At 43.5% G+C, this 17,257-nt stretch overlaps 1 protein-coding gene across 2 annotated transcripts in view; it reads left to right on the top strand.

Moving 5' to 3' along the window:
- Positions 1–305: 305 nt before the first annotated feature.
- Kif5c (kinesin family member 5C) overlaps positions 306–17,257 on the top strand; it is a 170,860-nt gene continuing 153,908 nt past the window's right edge. For both annotated transcript variants that reach the window (XR_016537260.1, XM_090342854.1), the window contains exon 1: positions 306–778. Coding sequence is in view for 1 of the 2 variants with exons in the window: in XM_090342854.1 (XP_090198980.1) it covers positions 653–778 (126 nt within the window). In the remaining variant the exon portion in view is untranslated. The remainder of the gene's footprint in view (positions 779–17,257) is intronic.

Here is a 17,257-nt window from a genome sequence, read left to right as displayed (position 1 = left end):
AAATGACCTTCATTCTGTCCTGGGCCTGAGCAGCGAGGTAGGACTGGCAGCTCTCCGAAGTTGCCATCAAGGCACCCTAGCTGTGTGTGTGGCCGGGCAGCTTCCACCTGCAGGGGGAGAGACTACAAGTCCCGGGGTGCGCCGAGTCGGACCTGGGGCGGGGCGGGGCGTAGCTCTGCAGTGAGGTCAGCGCCCGGGGCGGGGCGGAGCAGTGGGGAGGGCGGGGCGGAGCCGTAGGGAGGGCGGGGCGGAGGGGCGGGGCCGAGGCCGCCGAGCGCGCTGGTGCTGATGCAGGATGGCTGAGCGCGCCGGAGCCCGGGAGGTCTGAGCCCGGCCAGGCTCGCTCCCCGCGCGCATCGCCTCGTCCGCGGGCCGCCGCGTGGTCGCGGGCAGCTGGGCCGCAGGGGCAGCAGTGCAGGGCCCGGGCAGGAGGTGTGCAGCCGGCGGCGCCGGAGGCTGGTGGGCTCGCCCTCCTCCTGGGTCGTGGAGCTGCCGAGCCCGCTGGGTTCGCCATGACCTGCTGAGAAGCATCGCGGGAGGCTGCAGCAGGCGGCCTAACGGCGGGCGGCGCGGCGCGGCGCGGCCTCCTCCCTCGCCTGGCCCAGCCCCGGACCCCCACCCATCCCCGCACCCCTCCCTGCCGCCAGCCGAGATGGCGGATCCAGCCGAATGCAGCATCAAAGTGATGTGTCGGTTCCGGCCGCTCAACGAGGCCGAGATCCTCCGCGGGGACAAATTCATCCCCAAATTCAAAGGCGACGAGACCGTGGTGATAGGGGTAAGCGGCCGGGGCGTCTGGCCTTCTCCCCCCTCCCCCCATCTCGCGCTGCAGCCAGGTGCCTCGATGTCCCCAGACGGAGCGGAGACGTCCGGGCCGCCCCTTCGGACATCTCTGCGGGGCTGCTTCCTCCCTCCCCCGGGTGGACAGGACGGAAGACTCCGCACCCCAGAGTTCGTCCCCCCACACGCGCGGGCGAGGGGCGCCTGGGGGCCGTGGGGGGAGCCCTGGGTGGCATGGTGGGGGTGGGGGGCGAGGAAGGGCTGGGATCCGCCATTGTTGGCGGGGTGGGGGCCCGGTGGACCTATTGTTCCCGCACTCACCGCCGCGCGTGGAGTGGGTTCGGGTGACCCCCACCCCGAGCTGAGCCCACAGACTCCTCCTAAAAGTCTACGCTTTGCAACCCACAGAGGCTTCCCGGTGTGGGTTCGGGTGGTCCCTTCTCCAGACAGAAAAACCCTGGCGGCCTGGAAGGTGGAGGGAGGGAAGGGAGTCCACGGGTGGTGTTCCTGGTGTGGCTCCGGCTTCCTGTTACCCCAGGCTGCACTAGGTGTGAACCTCCCTTGTTCGGGTGTCTCCATTCCCCCCCCTCCTCGGGTGTCTGCAGACCTTCCGGTGGGCTTTGGACTGGGTGGAGAGGAGACTGTCCACCTCGGTGGGGGAAGGGAGCCCAGAGTGAGGCCTCATGATGGCCCGCCTCTGTGCCCGGAGTAGAAGTTACTTGGTGTGGCTGGGGTCACCTCTTGATACCCCTTCTCCATCTTTCCTCCCCTCCCCCCACCTCCCAGCCTTGCTGCCCTGACCCAAGGCGAGGGGAGGGAATTCCAGCAGGATTGGGCTCTTAAACGAATATGTCAGGTGAAACAAACTGGCCTTTCACACACACACACACACACACACACACACACGCGCGCGCGCGCGCGCGCGCGCGCGCGCGCGCGCGCGCGCCCCTTCCCCATCAGCTGTCCCTAGGGTGTGTGGCCCTCGGTGCCCCCTTTGTATGCGAGCCTCTGGGCAGGGAGGGATGGAGTTGATGCCAGTCTCCTGGTGCCCGCTGACAGGTTCCTGGCAGCCCCCTCTAGGCTGTTAATGCAGCCTTCCCGTCCCTAGCATTGATTAAGTGATGTCATTCCAATCTCTGAGCATGCTCCGACTAACACCCCCACCCCCCTCCATTCCACCCCCACCCCCCTCCATTCCCCGAGTGACTGGTGTATTTAGGTCAAGTGATTGACAGGTGACACTTTTTCTGAGGGCCTCGCTGGTGAATGGTGGCCTTCTTCATGCGCCAGAGATCCACAGTTCCCTGGCCGAGGTTGTCCTAAGCATCTTTGCCAAGGTTGTCTGCCGCAGTCCCTGAGAAGGGCCACCCTGACTAGAGGTGCTTTCTTCAAGCCAGGGGAACGATTTCATCCGGAAACCATGACCTCTAAATACTATACGGATGAACACTATTCAGAGACCCCCACCTAAGAGGCAGGAAAGGTGTTTTCTCTTCTGCTTGGTGTTCACTGGCCGAGAAGAAGTGTGATTACTGAACAGGAGGGAAATGAAATAGTTAATAGACTAGATGGAGCACAGAAAACCTCTTTGGCTTTTGTTATCTGTCCATAGTCGGATTTGCTGTTTCTTGAGTCCTGCCATGGTTCACACGGAGTGGGAGTTACTGGGACATCTAGTCCCTGGTCTTTGACTTGTGACAATCTTTTTTAAACAAAGCATTGTGCCACATCAGTGACCTTGTGCTCTCCCAGTCTCTCTCAGCGATTCTGGGGGCCTGAATTCACTTCCACCTTCTGCTTCTTGTTCTACTTCCCTTCCTCCCCTTCTCCTGCCCTTCTTTCAAATAAAAGGAAGTAATCATCTTTTTTTTTTTTGAGTCCAGGGAAGATATTTAGTGTTATTTTATATCCTGACTTTATCATGAATATATATATATATATATTCCTCATCTAAATATCCATGGTATTGACTAAATAAATTAAAGCAGGCTCACACATAAATAAGAAACTAAAACAAAACTTGTGGATATGAACACACATTTTGCTCAATTGTAGAGTGAATTGTTCACACTACTATAAACCTTTAGCCAGGTGTGTTGGCTCACGCCTATAATCCTAGCAACTCAGGAGGCTGAAATCTGAGGATCAAGGTTCAAAGCCAACCCGGCACAAAAGGACCTGAGACTCTTATCTCCAATTAACCTCTAGAAAATGGGAAGTGGGGGGGCTCGGGCTCAAGGGTGGGATGGTAGCCTTGAGCTGAAGACTTCAAGGACAGAACCCAGGCTGAGTTCAAGCCCCATGACTCACAAAACAAAAAGCAAAAAAAACCTTTAACACAGTTTCTTGTTTCAAAGTTCAATGGTTAGTTGAAGTAAAATATGTGTGTAGAAAAGTATTATCATTGTTTTTATAGTTTGTTGACTTTCCATCAGGTAACAGCTCCCTATAACTACTTTGCAGACAAAAAATGGACATTTTAATAAAGTTTATATACATTGTTTATTTTCTTGTGATCAGATCTGTCCTTTGTGTTCAGGAGTCAGTATTTCACGATATGGATATACTGTAATTTATTTGTCTATGAACTAATGGGAAATAGTTTGAAAGCTTCAATTCTGGGTCTACTTAGTGCTGCTGTGAATGTTGTTTTACATCTGCTTTGGATGCTAAAGGGTGTTGTGACTTGCACTGGCTGTGCTAGTGCTAGGTCCTTCAGTACTGGCAGTCTGTGTTATGCTTTAGAGAGGTAACAAGGATACAAGTCAATATAGTTGGAACCAAATCATGTAGCTCAATGGTATGTAGAGACTGTCTCAGGTGGTTCAGCCTTCCTAGGTTGCCCACAGGATTAGTCTGAGAAACAGGTCCTGGATGGAGTCTTTCAGAAATCTGGTCATTTCTTTCAATAGGGACAAGTCAAGAATGAATTCTGGTACAGTTAACAGTCTAAGTTCTAGAGATTCTTTCTGAAAGCTGTAAATTCCTGATCATTTCTTAGGGAGATAGATGATAAGAGACCTATTGCAGGTGGTATTTCTAGATTTCTCTTGTTATAAAATGTGCTATCTTGGAAAAAAATATGTGTTTCATTTTTGCATTTCCTTGCTTTTATGCAAAACTTATTCCTCCTCCCATCCCCATGATCTTCCCCATCACAAACTCTGAACACCTGATTTGTATATGATCTCATATATTTTCTGATGATGAATTTTGGTGGTCCTGGTGTTTGAGCTCAGATGCTTGCATTCACTGGGAACTCTTACCACTTGAGCCACAACCCCAGCCCTGTACTGCTATTAGATTTTTCATTTGGGGTCCTGTATTTTTTCTAAGGTCAACCTCAGGCTGAAATTTTCCTATCTTCAGTCTCCCGAGAATCGGGGGTACAAGCTTTCCCCATCACACTGGTTTATTTCTTGAAATTGGCTCTTGCTAACTTTTTGCCTGAGTGGTCTTGAACCACTATCCTCCTAATCTCCACTTCCTGATGGGATTACATGCATGAGCCAAAGTTCCTGGGTTTCCTCAGATTATTGTTAGCTCTAATGAACATCTAGTGACATTGTAAGCCATGTGTTGAGACCTGATTCACCTATGTTTTGCTTCTTTGAGCTTTCTTTGTACTTGCTTTATCTGTAGAAGCTATTTAAATAATTACTGCCCTCTGTCTAGTCTAGAAATCTCTACTTTGACATGTTTATTTTGTGGACTTTCATTTTTGACTATAGGGAGTGGGGAATGAATGTATAGAATGTTCTTCCTCTGATTAGGTCTGGTAAGAAAACATACATTAATAAGGTTATAAGAAGATTGGAAAATAATTACTTATGTTGAAAATGAGGAGAGCTAAGGGCAATAATGTTGAGCAAGAGGTGGAGGGTGGGGCAGGCTGGTGCTTAGAATAGGGGCTCCCTCCAGTAACACATTAATTCCTCAGAGAAAAGTATTGGATTTGTAGCATTTCTGAGAGCATGTTTCCATTAGCTGCTAAAAATCCCATTGAGTCATCCATTAGCTCAGGCTCTGCCTCTTGCTTTGAAGCCACTGTATTGATGGAAGATCTTAGACTTGGCAAGTTCTTGGTGTTTGAAATAGTCTTTCCCACTTCAGCTTCCTCTTGGGTTGTTCTACTGTTTGTAGTCTTGAAAATGGGAGTCTCTCTCACGATGGGTGCCTCCTTCTAAGATGATATGAGTTCTTTTTTTCTTTTCTTTTTCTTTTGCCATTCCTGGCACTGAACTCAGGGCCTGAGCACTGTTCTTGGGCTTTCCTCAAGGCTAGTGCTCTACCACTTGAGCCACAGCACCATTTCTGGCTTTTTCTGTGTATGCCAAATGGAGGAATTGAGCCCAGAGCTTTATGCATGCTAGGCAAGCACTCTACCACTCGGCCAAACTCCCAGACCCTGATATGAGTTCTGACCCAATTGAGAACCCAAGTAGAATATCTCCACACCCTGAAATGGGCAGCATTGAGGAAGACGGAGTGGTGTTGGCCATTAGGGAGCTTAGATAGTTCTCACTAGTGGATAGACAGAGAGGAGAGGGCCGGGACAGAGACCAAACCCAAAGTGAGTTTGCATTTTTTAAAATTGTCCGGATAATGTATAGAGGGGTTACAGTTACATTCGTTAGCTAGTAGGTGTCTTAATTCACACTCGTTGATACTTCTCATGTTGTCCCTGGTTTCCCCCCTTCCCTATTTCAAATCAACAAGTTTGCATTTCTGATCCTAAGTTCTGAAGCTGTGTACTAGAATTTTTCTTTTGGTCTGTATTAATCACTGCTTTTTCAAAGTAAAGATATTTTTCTTTTTTAAATATGTTCAGTTGTCCCACTTGAGCTCATGGCCTGAGCACTGTCCTGGGACTTTCTCAAGGCTAGAGCTATACCAGTTGAGCCTCAGCACCACTTCTGGCTTTTTTTTATGAATGTGGTACCGAGGAATCGAACCTGGGTCTTCCTGCATGGTAGGCAAGCACTCTTACCAGTAGGTCACACTCCCAGCCCAGTTCTATGGTTTTTATACAGTTTGGTAATGCTGTTTTCATTTGCTGATGTAGCAAATGACTACAAAGTTAGATGCTTTAAACAACCAAATTTTATTATCTTATTGTTTTCATGCATGGAAAATCTATGAGGTCAGCTGGTTTTCTCTGTTTTAAGCTGTAAAATCTAGTGCTCTTTTCTGGAAGGTCTAGGAGAAAATGTATTTCTTTGTCTACTCAGGTTGGTGGCATAATTCATTGCCTTTTTCTGTGGGTTCAAAATTCCCTTTTCTTTGGTGAACGTTAGCCAATCTTAGGGTTTTGCTGCATGAATTCCTTCTTCTATCATGGAAGTCAGCAGTTGTGGGTTGAGTGCTTCTCATTCTTTGAACCTCTCCTGCTTCTGACTCTTCATTCTCCATGTTGAGTTCCAGAAGGTTGACTTGAATCTCCTTCCTTTGGTAATCCAAAATAACCTTATTGTAAGGTCAGCTGATTAGCCAATTGGAAATTCACGTGCAAAGTCCTGTTTACTATGGAACATTAACCTATACACAGATTCTAAGTGTCAGGAGGTTGTGGATATCTTTCAGGGCTATTATTCTCCCCACCACACATAACCTAAACAGGATACAAAATAATTGTATTGCTACATAATGTCAAAACAAAAACTCTTATGTCATCTGGTGGCAGTCACTTACCTGTGTAATTTTCTCTGTCATTTTATCTTTGCCATCTTATCATAGAATGAAACCATGAAATAAGTGTTTTTATAAGTGTGATCTCTTTTCCACTTACAGATTTCTTTTTGAATTTACTTACTTGCAGGCATCAATAGTGTACCGCACATTCTTTTTCCATAGTAGTTTTCCATTGTATGGATATATCACAGTTTGTTTATCCAGTCCCGTCCTTTAGGACATTTGAGTTTATTTTTTTTTTCTGGTTTAGGGTGATTATGAAGAAAACTGCTATAAACTTTTGCATATAGATTTTATGTAGGTATAAGTTTTTGTGTCTCTTGGGTAAATGCCCAGAAGTGAGATTGCTAGATCGTATGGTTGCTATATGTTTAACTCTATAAGATACAGCCAAACTTTTCCATTAAAAGCAGTAACATTTTAAGCCAAAGTTTAAAATAGTTCAGTCAGTCACTCTGTCAAGTGCATTCTAATTTAGTAACAAACGTCTAGTTATATCAGTCCTCTGTTCCTCTGTGACGTAATTTCAGAGAATTTTCTTTACCCTGAAAATAGTTTAGTGGCTTCCTATAAATATACTCTCAATCCTGGTGTGAATGAACACAGGGAATAGCTTCAGTATGTCATATATGACTGGAAACCACTATTCACATTAAGCATACAGTTGGTGCTACCTAAATAAAGTTGCAGCTGGTAGACTCAGACAAGACTGAATATGGACTCATTGGTTAAGTAAGGTAGGTATTTGCTTTTCCCCAGTTCCTTAGCTCTTCAAAGTAGGGAAACTGACTATACACAGGATACTTAGGATGACATAAATAAACTGGGCAAACAGTATCTGGTTCAGAAAAAATGTCGAATGGATATTAATGATCATCCATGCTCTTTATGATTTTTCTCATGTCCAGAATTGGCTTTGTTCCTAGAATTACTGTCCTACCTTGGCTATCCCTTGAGAGCACTTTTTTTTATATCATTTTTATTTCTTAGGCCATTATTCACCCTTTTCTTGAGCTTGGAAAACATCTTGTTTGTGGCTTCAAAGACTAGTGCTCATGTTCCATTAGTTACAGGCTACATCTGCAGTTATCATGTGTAAGATACTGCGTGCGTGTGTGTGTGTGTGTGTGTGTGTGTGTGTGTGTGTGTATACTGAGCAGGAGTTGTTTTTGTTGTTAAAGGTTTGCTTTTTTGTAGATATAGTAAGTGTATCTTGGCTGAGTGTTCTTTTACCCCCAGCTTAACATCAAGCCTCCATAAATACCAATTTCTTCATTTCCTTAACTGAAATGTCACCTCAGAATTCCCTCTGCCACACCTGTGCTTGTCTGGCCCAGGTTCCCAGCTAAATGGTAACGATTTCCATCATCCGCTCTTTCTCCAAGTTTAAAGTTGGAACCCTCACATCCCTCATTCTTTCCTTTTATTCCCCACCTCCCATGTCTCACCTATGTCTACTCATTAAAGGAGCAAAACTCAAACCCTATTCCCTAATGATCTGTCTTGAGTTTCAGGGGGGAAAAAGTTCCTTGACAGCTCCAATTTCAACTTTTTTCTCCCAGGCTTTTTTATCTAATTTTATTTTTGTGGCTGAGAAAGCTTTTTCACTAACTTCTCTATTGTACCACATTTCTAGTAGGAATTGTAGGTTTGTTATTACTTGGATATAAATATCACAGAGCTTAGAAGAGACCCATCTTTTGAGATCTCATCTTAACACCATCCACAGGGATGAATCAGACAACCCAGGGTGAACCCCAGCTTCATCAAGTCTTTCCTCTGTGAACTTGAAAAAAATGATTAAGTGGTGTGAAGTTTCAGCTTTCTCACATGTCAGGTAGGGTTCACTGCAGACTTCTTCAGGAGATGTACTGTGTCTACGAGTGCTGAGCCCAGCCGCTGGTTTGTTGGAAAGGAGTTCCCTAGTACAAGCTCACTAGTGGGTATTGTTGTCACACTGACTTATGGGAGACCCCAGTCCTTTGCAGGTTCCTTTGTGCCCCTTGGGGCAGGGCACTGGAGATCCTCTGTACACTGCTGTGTGCCTCTCTAGGTTCTCTTGTCCTGTCTTCCAGCTGCTCATAAGTCCACATTTCTATGGTGGGTATCCACAAAACTCCCCATGTGTCAAGTGTCCATTCTCCTTTTCTCTTTCCAGCCGATCCAGTAAAGTTAGCCCTTTATATCATCCCAGTGGTGTATCTCGTTTATTTAGATAAATGTGTGCTTTCTTTCCTTTGAAGAGAGCAAATTGTGCCTTATTCTGTCTCCAGAGCCTGGAGCAGTGCCTAGGAAAGAGTCCTCGCTCAGTGTACAATGTCCTTGGGGAAGAAAGAAGAGTATTGTTTTTGTCAAAGCCTAGTATTAATTGTTTGGCTTGCCATCTTAAGCTCTATCCAGCTCTGGCAACTTGTCTTTCCTACTTCAGGTACCTTCATGGTTTTACAGTTATTGTCTTAAAAGAAATCACTTTCTTTTTTGAGCCGGGCATGGTGGCATAGACTATAATCCCAGAGGAGGATGAGGAAGGAGGATCATGAATTGAAGTCCAGCCTGTGGCGCATATAAAAACCCTGTCTTAAATATGCCAAAACAAAAAGCAAACAAAAAGAGGAAAGAAGAAGGCAGGAAAATACCACTGTTAAAATTTTATAGGATATGCCAGTTTTTTTTTTTTTTTTTTTGGTGAGGCCTAGGTGCTGTCCCTAAGCTCTTCAGCTCAAAGCTACTACCCTACCCCTAAGCCACAGCTCCACTTCCCATTTTCTAGTGATTAATTGGAGATAAGGGTCTCACAGACTTCTTAGTGCCTGAGCTGGTTTTGAACCTTGATCCTCAGATCTCAGCCTCCCGAGTAGCCAGGATTACAGGCACGAGTCACCTCTTTTTTTTTTTTAACCACATACACTTTATTTTAAAATACAGATATGATTTTATAAGATATGTCCTAAAACCCATTTTAGGCATTAACATTTAAAAATGTTGTTTGTAATTTTTCTCTGTGTCTGATTAAAACTTTGTGTAACTGTTTCTTACAGATGACATTTGAGCTTTTTGTTTTTTTCTTTAAACAAAGGTGTGATATATATGTCCATATATCACATATCACACATGCATACGTATATCTCAATGTAGCACCCCTTTCTCTGTGTGTGTGTGTGTGTGTGTGTGTGTGTGTGTGTGTGTGTGTGTGTGTGATGGTCCTTGGGCTTGAGCTCAGTGCCTGGGCACTCTAGCTTTTTTACTCAAGGTTGTGCTACAGCTCCACTTTTTGATGGTTAATTGGAGATAAATCTCATGGACTTCCCTGTGTAGACTGACTTCAGACCATGATTCTCAGATTCTTAGATTTCCTAAGTAGCGGGGATTATAGTTGTGAACTACTGGCACCCAGTTTACCACAGTTGCATTCACCCAATTATTTTGTTAGAATATGCTGCTCGAGATAAGATTGCTGAGTGAAAGGTTATAGGTGATTTAAAAGGAAGCAAATTAAAGACAAGAAACTGTCCTCTGCTTCTACTCTCTCTTTTCAACTTGCCCACATACTCACTGCCAGTTTGTGTCCTAAGGCATCCATGTCTGTGCTAAATTAAATTCTTATTGAGAGCATGTCTTCGTCATGCACTGTTAACCCCCAGATCCAGAACACAACAGTGCCTTCAGACTTTTGATATAAACCAGAGGATTTTGTAGGCTGTCTCTTGTCAGTTTCAGTATCCCAAAGGATGCTGTTTCTTGGAGGTGATCAAAAGCTGAATCTCTCTCTTGAGGCAGAAGGAGATAGAGGTTAAGATTGTCATTTTACAGAGAAATAGAATGGCTATGTCCTGTGTTCTTAGCTAGACACTGAAATGGCCTGCCTACTGTAGACAGTGAAGCTCTGGAAAAGAACAGAACACCCCCTCAGAAAGGCCCTAGAAAGAGCTATTTGGTTCTTTCCCTTGGTTACCAGGTACTTAAAAATATTATGTAAAATGTCAAATATACCCTGGAGTAGAAAGAAAAACAAAATGTATTACCTATTAACCAGTCTTAACCACTGTTCACAATTCCTTACTGACAAGAACACATTGCCTAATAAGTATGCCCTTGTATCTCTCTCTCTCACTCTCTCTCTCTCTCTTTTTCTCTCTCTGTCTGTCTGTTTCTCTGCCTGTCTGTCTGTCTGTTTCTCTCTCTCTCTCTCTCTCTCTCTCTCTCTCTCTCTCTCTCTCTCTCTCTCTCTCTGTGTCTGACTGTGTGTCTATCTGACTGTCTGTCTCTCTCTTGCTCTCTCTCACTCTCTCGACTTGAGCTCAGGGCCTGAGTACTGCCCTTGGGCTTTCTCAGGCTAAAGCCCTACCATTTGAGCCACAGTACCACTTCAGCTTTTCTCCCCTCATATATTTTTATTGTAATTAATAGAAGGGTTACATTATATTCACCAGATAGAAGGTACATTACTTCACAAACATGGATACCCTTTCTCATGTACTTCAACTTTTTTCTATGTACATGGTACCAAGGAATCAAATCTGAGTCTTTGTGCATGCTAGGCAAGCATTCTTACTACTAAGACCCTAATAACTCCCAGACCCTAATAAATGTTTTCTTGTAGCAAGTTAATTCAAATTTGAATGCCAGGAACTTCTGACTTCAACTATGGAGAAAGAATTGTTCATACATATTCACCTTGAAATAGCAGGAGGAGGATTTTACTGCGATAAACCCATCCATCTACTGCAGTCGTAATGGCAGTAGGAACATAGAAGGAGCAATCAGAGCTAATCAAGGCTCCTGTCCCATCTCCCTTAACAGCCATCATGTCCCACTTTTCCCTTTTTAGTCAGCTGATGCTGGCCTTGTAGCAGCATCATCCAGAATGCAGTTGAAAGAGCTTCATGCTGTGTGGCTTTTCCTTGCTGCTCTTCTCCCTGGCTGGAGGCAGGCTGTGCAAAATCCGGAAAACAGGCAGCTATCTCTCCTTTGTCTTCCAGCTTCGGTTTCTTTCTAGTTAGGTAGATCAGCACCATTATCATTTGGAACAGTTCTCAGTTATGTCCCAGCAGTTTTCACATTGTTTTTGTTTTTGTTTTTCCTCAATGAATATTTATCCTTGATGAGAATTGAATGAAATACATCTTCAAGGCTGAGGTAACAATATGTAAATGAGAACAAAATTTGCTACAACACAATGAAGAAAAGGGTTGTTGTTAACTTCTTATGTTTCTTATTACTTTTCTCATTTGAAACAAATAACCACAGAATCCCAATAATTTAATACTTTGCAAGATAGAGGCTTAAGAGATACAGATTAATACTATTTTAGAAACATTGTATTTGAAGACGTTGGGTACCCAGCTCTGGGCTGACAATCCTCAGGGACTTTTTCTTTCTCAGGATCTCTCAACAGTGACCTCTCCAATTTTCAGTTCTCCTTTTGCCTCCTGAGGGAACACAGAGCAGTCTGCGGCTGTTCTCTGAGGAGGTAGTATCAGTTTTTCTTCAAAAGGACCCTTCTGGCACCTCCCTCCTGAGAGATTATTGATTTCCACCTGGGAATCCTGGGTAATAACAGCTCACTCTGACATCAGAAGCTTTGTTGGGTAGTTGTGGGGGAAGGGACTTTTGTTCCCCTTTTATTCCTGCCTCTTGCCTGAGAGAGGGACAAATGATGACCTGGTTAGATGGTGTCTAGACCTCCATCAAGCTTGGTCTCTGGTGGCCAGTGAGGTTGTCAGTACTTCTTGTGCTGGCCTCTGAGGCAAGCTGACTTCTGGGGAGTCTGGCTTCCTAGGCTGGCTTCCAGAGCTGTTTTCCTTCTCTTCTACAAGCAGCAGAGAGGATCACAGATTTAGGTCTGGTTGAACAGATGCCAAGTTTAGAACAAGGTGGGCTACAAGATGGTGAGGTGGTTCAGTGAAAAAAGTAGGGAGGACACATAAGATTCCTTACCAAGGCTTTTGCTCCAGGTTTGGTATTTGGATAATAAATACATGAGACTAGCTCCTGTGTAAGATAAACTCAGCTACCCAGCAAATTTGCTCAGAAGTAGAGGAGGGAACTGGCTGCTGGAGGAGGTCTGACATGGATAGTTCTTCACACCAGTGCCACTATGGTCTCATCAGATACTTTTTCACTACTCATTGTTCATTTGTGTATCACATGAAAAAAGTAGACTTTAGATGGGAAGTGTTTAGCTCTTTGCTAATAAGTAGTGAACAAAGGAATACAGCCTGGTAATTATCTGTTCTAATAGGTAGGGGGAAAAATGCCCAAAGTACTATTTCCTAGAGTAACTTGATTACCCATGTGTTTGTTAAGTTTTCCTTAGTAAATCCCATTTTGGGGAAAGAGTAGCTTGAGGATCTATTTAAACCAATATTTTCTTTCTTTCTTTTTTTTTTTCCCTTTTTTTGCCAGTCCTGGGCTTGAGCTTCAGGCCTGAGCACTGTCCTTGGACTTTCCCAAGGCTAGAGCTCTACCACTTGAGCCTCAGCACCACTTCCGGCTTTTTTTCTATGTATGTGGTACCAAGGAATCGAACCTGGGTCTTTGTGCATGCTAGGCCAGCACTCTACCTCTAGGCCAAACTCCTGGCCCCTAAACCAATAGTTTCTGATCTAAACATTTACCAAAATAATTTGCACTGGGGAATACCAAACAACTATTTGACATTTACTTCTTTTTTTGTTGCTTTAGATTTTTTTTTTTTTTTTTTTGGCCAGTCCTGGCCTTGAGCACTTTAACCGCTAGGCCAAACTCCCGGCCCCTGCTTTAGATTTTTTTATTGTTATTATAAAGGGGATATACAGAAGAGCTATAGTTACGTAAGTCAAGTAAAGAGTCCGTTTCCTTTTGGACAATATCACTGAGTTTTTAATATCATACTTTTGATTTTGAATATTACTTAAAGACTCATAGAACTTCATTTGTTAATATATGAATATTTTATCTATTTGATTTCAGTCCATCTTTCAAATGAGCATTGATTCTACTTTGTTTTTTTCTAATGACTATATATTTTTTATTAAAAGATTTTATTAACACTGATGTTTTACATCATAGTTTAAATGTCATGTTTAACAAACAAGTATGCAAGAAGAAAATCTCACATCAATTTTAGAACATAATTAAAATTAAGCTGAGACTTTGTATGCCATAGATACATATTGATCTATATAATATAACATTATGTCCCATAATATATTATATATCCCATAATAGATTTTTATGTCTATGTACTTAAATTTATATCTCCAAGATTGTGGCAATAACCCTGGGTACCCAAATATTGAATCCTCGCTCTTGTACTATTTGGATCTAATATCCATATATCAAGAGGATCTAGTATCCATATATCAAGGAGACCATGTGCCTTTTGTTCCTTTGGTCTTGACTTATCTTACTCAACATGATTTGCTCTAGTTTTATCCACTTCCCAATGAATGCCATTATTTTATCTTGTCTATTGGCTATGCAAAATCCCATTGTATATATGTACCATATTTTTTGTATCCAGTCATCTGTAGTGGGGTATCTGGGTTGCTTTTATTGCTTGGCAATTGTGAATAGTGCAGAGATGAACATGGCTGTGCAGGTTTTCTTATGGACATTTACTTCTTAGTTGTATGTGAAACAAGTCTGAAATTGTACTATATAGTGGACAATTTGAAATTAAAGGAATTCATTATTGTTACAAAACATTTTTTTGTATTCAGAGCTATTTTCAGCATGGTAGCATCTTTTAAGCATCCTTCTGAGTGGTCCCATTTGGTGGTCACTAGCATGTTTGTCTCTGGAGTGCTTGTAGTGTGGCTAGTCAATATTGACATGTTTGGTAAAGGTAAACTACAGAAGACTTATGGAAAAAAAAAAGGAGGAATAGGGGACATTCTGGCTCTTATTTCCAAGTAGCCAGTAAAAAGTTGGAAGTGGAAGCATGGCTTTGGGTGGAAAATTTTAAAGAGTGATTGAGTTCATGCTTCAGTACAAGGCAAGAAGCAAACGCAACAACAAAATCTGGAAACTTCTATGTAGAGAGCAGTAGAACCAAAGCCTTGTTGGGGTTATGAAGCACACTCAGTTTTGTTCTGGGAGTCTCCAGATCGAGGGATCATGTGGTCCTTACTTTGCATTTGGGGTAGGATTCCATTTTGCACGTAAGCCTTACTTCCCTTTCTGTTTCATTGAAGTTCTGTGTAGATGTTTAAAATGTTTTAGCTTTGATTGCTGGTGAGATGAGCTGTGTGGGGTAGCCTGACCACTCCCTTTCCTCCCCCTCTCATCCAGCAAACCTCCCACACTCCATGTATTGTTAAACTGCAGGTTACCTCCCTTCACTGAGAACTGGGAGAAGCAGCTCATCCCAGCACCCTGTAATTAAGGACAAATCATTAAGAACAAGCCATCTGAGGCAGCCTGGCTTATGGTGTATTTGGAGTGGGTGACATTGAGAACACCAAAAGGTGACAGAAGCTCATCCTTTCTGAGAAATGCCATCCTATAGCCCTGCTGCCTGGCTCTCCTCCACTATCCCTGTCCTCAACTACCAGGCTTGGGCCAGGGCTTCAGCCCCTGGGTTTTGTCCCCGCCAGGGCCTGTCACCAACAATTTCTGGTGTTACCTCCCTAGGAGAGATGTTTTCAGTTTCCAGGCAAAGAAGCAGGGCAGTGATTACAAATCTGCCACTTACCTTCTGTTGTCGTTCTTTCCCTAATGCTGGTGATGATGAAATCTTGTGTGCTAGAAATGCATTTCCTTCTAATGCCTTCTAATGAGATCCCTCCACCTTGCACACAAAAGTGCCTGGAGGGAGGAGAACAGTATTTGACTGTGCTTGGTATACTTGGAAACCAAGGAAACAGCCTTTGCGCCTTTGTCCTAGCATTTGTGTACGGAAAGAGGAAGGGGCACCTCACAGATGAAGGCCACACTGAAGCTTGGAGCAGTTTGATTCTGTGCTTCCCTCTGCCTGCTCAGGCCCTTGTTATGTAGATTGCAAAGAATTGATTGTTTCTGCTTTGCATGTGCTGAAAAATGAAACAAGGATCCAATCAGCCTGAATCTTACCACCCTCTACCAGCCAGCTTACATTTTTCTGTCTTTCCTTCCTCTCCTTGTTGATAGTTTGTTTTTTTTTTACTTTTTTTCATATATTTTTTATTGTAATTATTAGAAGGGTTACATTATAATCACCACATAGAAGGTGCATTATTTCACAAACATTGAGATCCTTTCTCATGTCTTGGTCCCCACTTCCTTCTCCCCACCCCCGCCCCTCATCTTGTTTTCCTCTCTTCCCTGTCGTATTTCAAATAGCCGAATAAACATATATACAATATATCAGATAACAAGGTAAAATACTGGAACCAATGGGAACCAAGGGACAGCAAAAGGGATGAGAGATAACAGTACATTAAGGACAGCAATCAGTCATTATATGGCTTTTGTTTCTATAGTTGATAGTTGTTTTTTTTTTTTTTTTGCCAGTCCTGGGCTTGAGCTCAGGGCCTGAGCACTGTCCTTGGACTTTCTCAAGGCACCATTTCCAGCTTTTTTCTATGTATGTGGTACCAAGGAATCAAACCCGGGTCGTTGTGCATGCTAGGCAAGCACACTACCACTAAGCCAAACTCCCAGCCCTGTTGATAGTTTTTTTAATCCACAATACAGAGTCTCACCTTTTCTTTCTTTCTTTTTTTCTTTCTTTTTTTTTGCCAGTACTGGACTTGAGCTCAGGGCCTGAGTGCTGTCCTTGGGTTTTCTCAAGGCTAGAGCTCTACCACTTGAGCCTCAGCACCACTTCCAGCTTTTTGCTATGTATGTGGTACCAAGGAGTTGAACCTGGGTCTTTGTGCATGCTAGGCAAGCACTCTACCACTAGGCCAAACTCCCGGCCCCCCTTTTTTTCTTTTTACTGAAATTTACTCTGAGAATGACTTTCCATATTGTTTAAGAGCTTTATGCTTTTTTTTTCCTTGTCTATTGGGTTGATAGATAACAAGTTGCTAATAATCCCCTATTAGTTGGATGTCCGTCTTCTGCTTACTCTAAGTGATAATTTAGTGAACATTTGCTGGCAGAAGCTATTTTCATTTGTTGAGTTATTTTTAGAGAATAAATTCTCTCTGAGCAGATTTACTGGGCACAATGCTGCAAATACTTTAATGTGATCCTATTAAATATTATCCTATTGCCTTCAATAAAGGGTCTACTAATTCCCTCACAGCTTCCAGGATTTTATGAGTGTCCTGTTTGGCAGTAAATCTAGTTTTGAAATAAAGGAGATGAATCCTTTGCAAAGGTGATTTGTAGAGCAATGAGATCTGGGATTTAAATGTGTTAGGGATTTTACACACACACACACACACACAGATACACACATCCTGTCTCTGTCCCTGGATTTCCCTCTAATTTATATGAATTTCAAATGAATAGTACAACCATTTGGTCAACAGTTTTAACTTAGAATATCGCTGCTAGTGGATATTCTCAAAGTCTAGCTGCCGTGTGTGTGTGTGTGTGTGTGTGTGTGTGTGTGTGTGTGTGTGTGTGTGTGTGTACATGCTCCTAGGTTATAGAAGAAGGAAGGACTTGGGAATATTGCTGTATCCCACCCCCCCCCCATCCCATCATCTATCAACTGACAGAGGAATTGATTGGCTGTTGGTGATTTATACTTGGTACTAATGCAGCGTTTGTATTACATGTTCTCACATGCAATTATTTCTGTTGTAGGGAAGGATGAGTGGGCCATCTTGTGTATCCTAACAGCAATATCTGTGAGAGTACACTTTGCTCT

Source organism: Megascapheus bottae, chromosome 12 (assembly GCF_031878675.1).
Source record: "Megascapheus bottae isolate mThoBot1 chromosome 12, mThoBot2.hap1, whole genome shotgun sequence".
Lineage (NCBI taxonomy): Eukaryota > Metazoa > Chordata > Mammalia > Rodentia > Geomyidae > Megascapheus > Megascapheus bottae.
The sequence above is the reverse complement of the archived record's forward strand: the minus strand, read 5'-3'. Positions and strand labels throughout refer to the sequence as shown.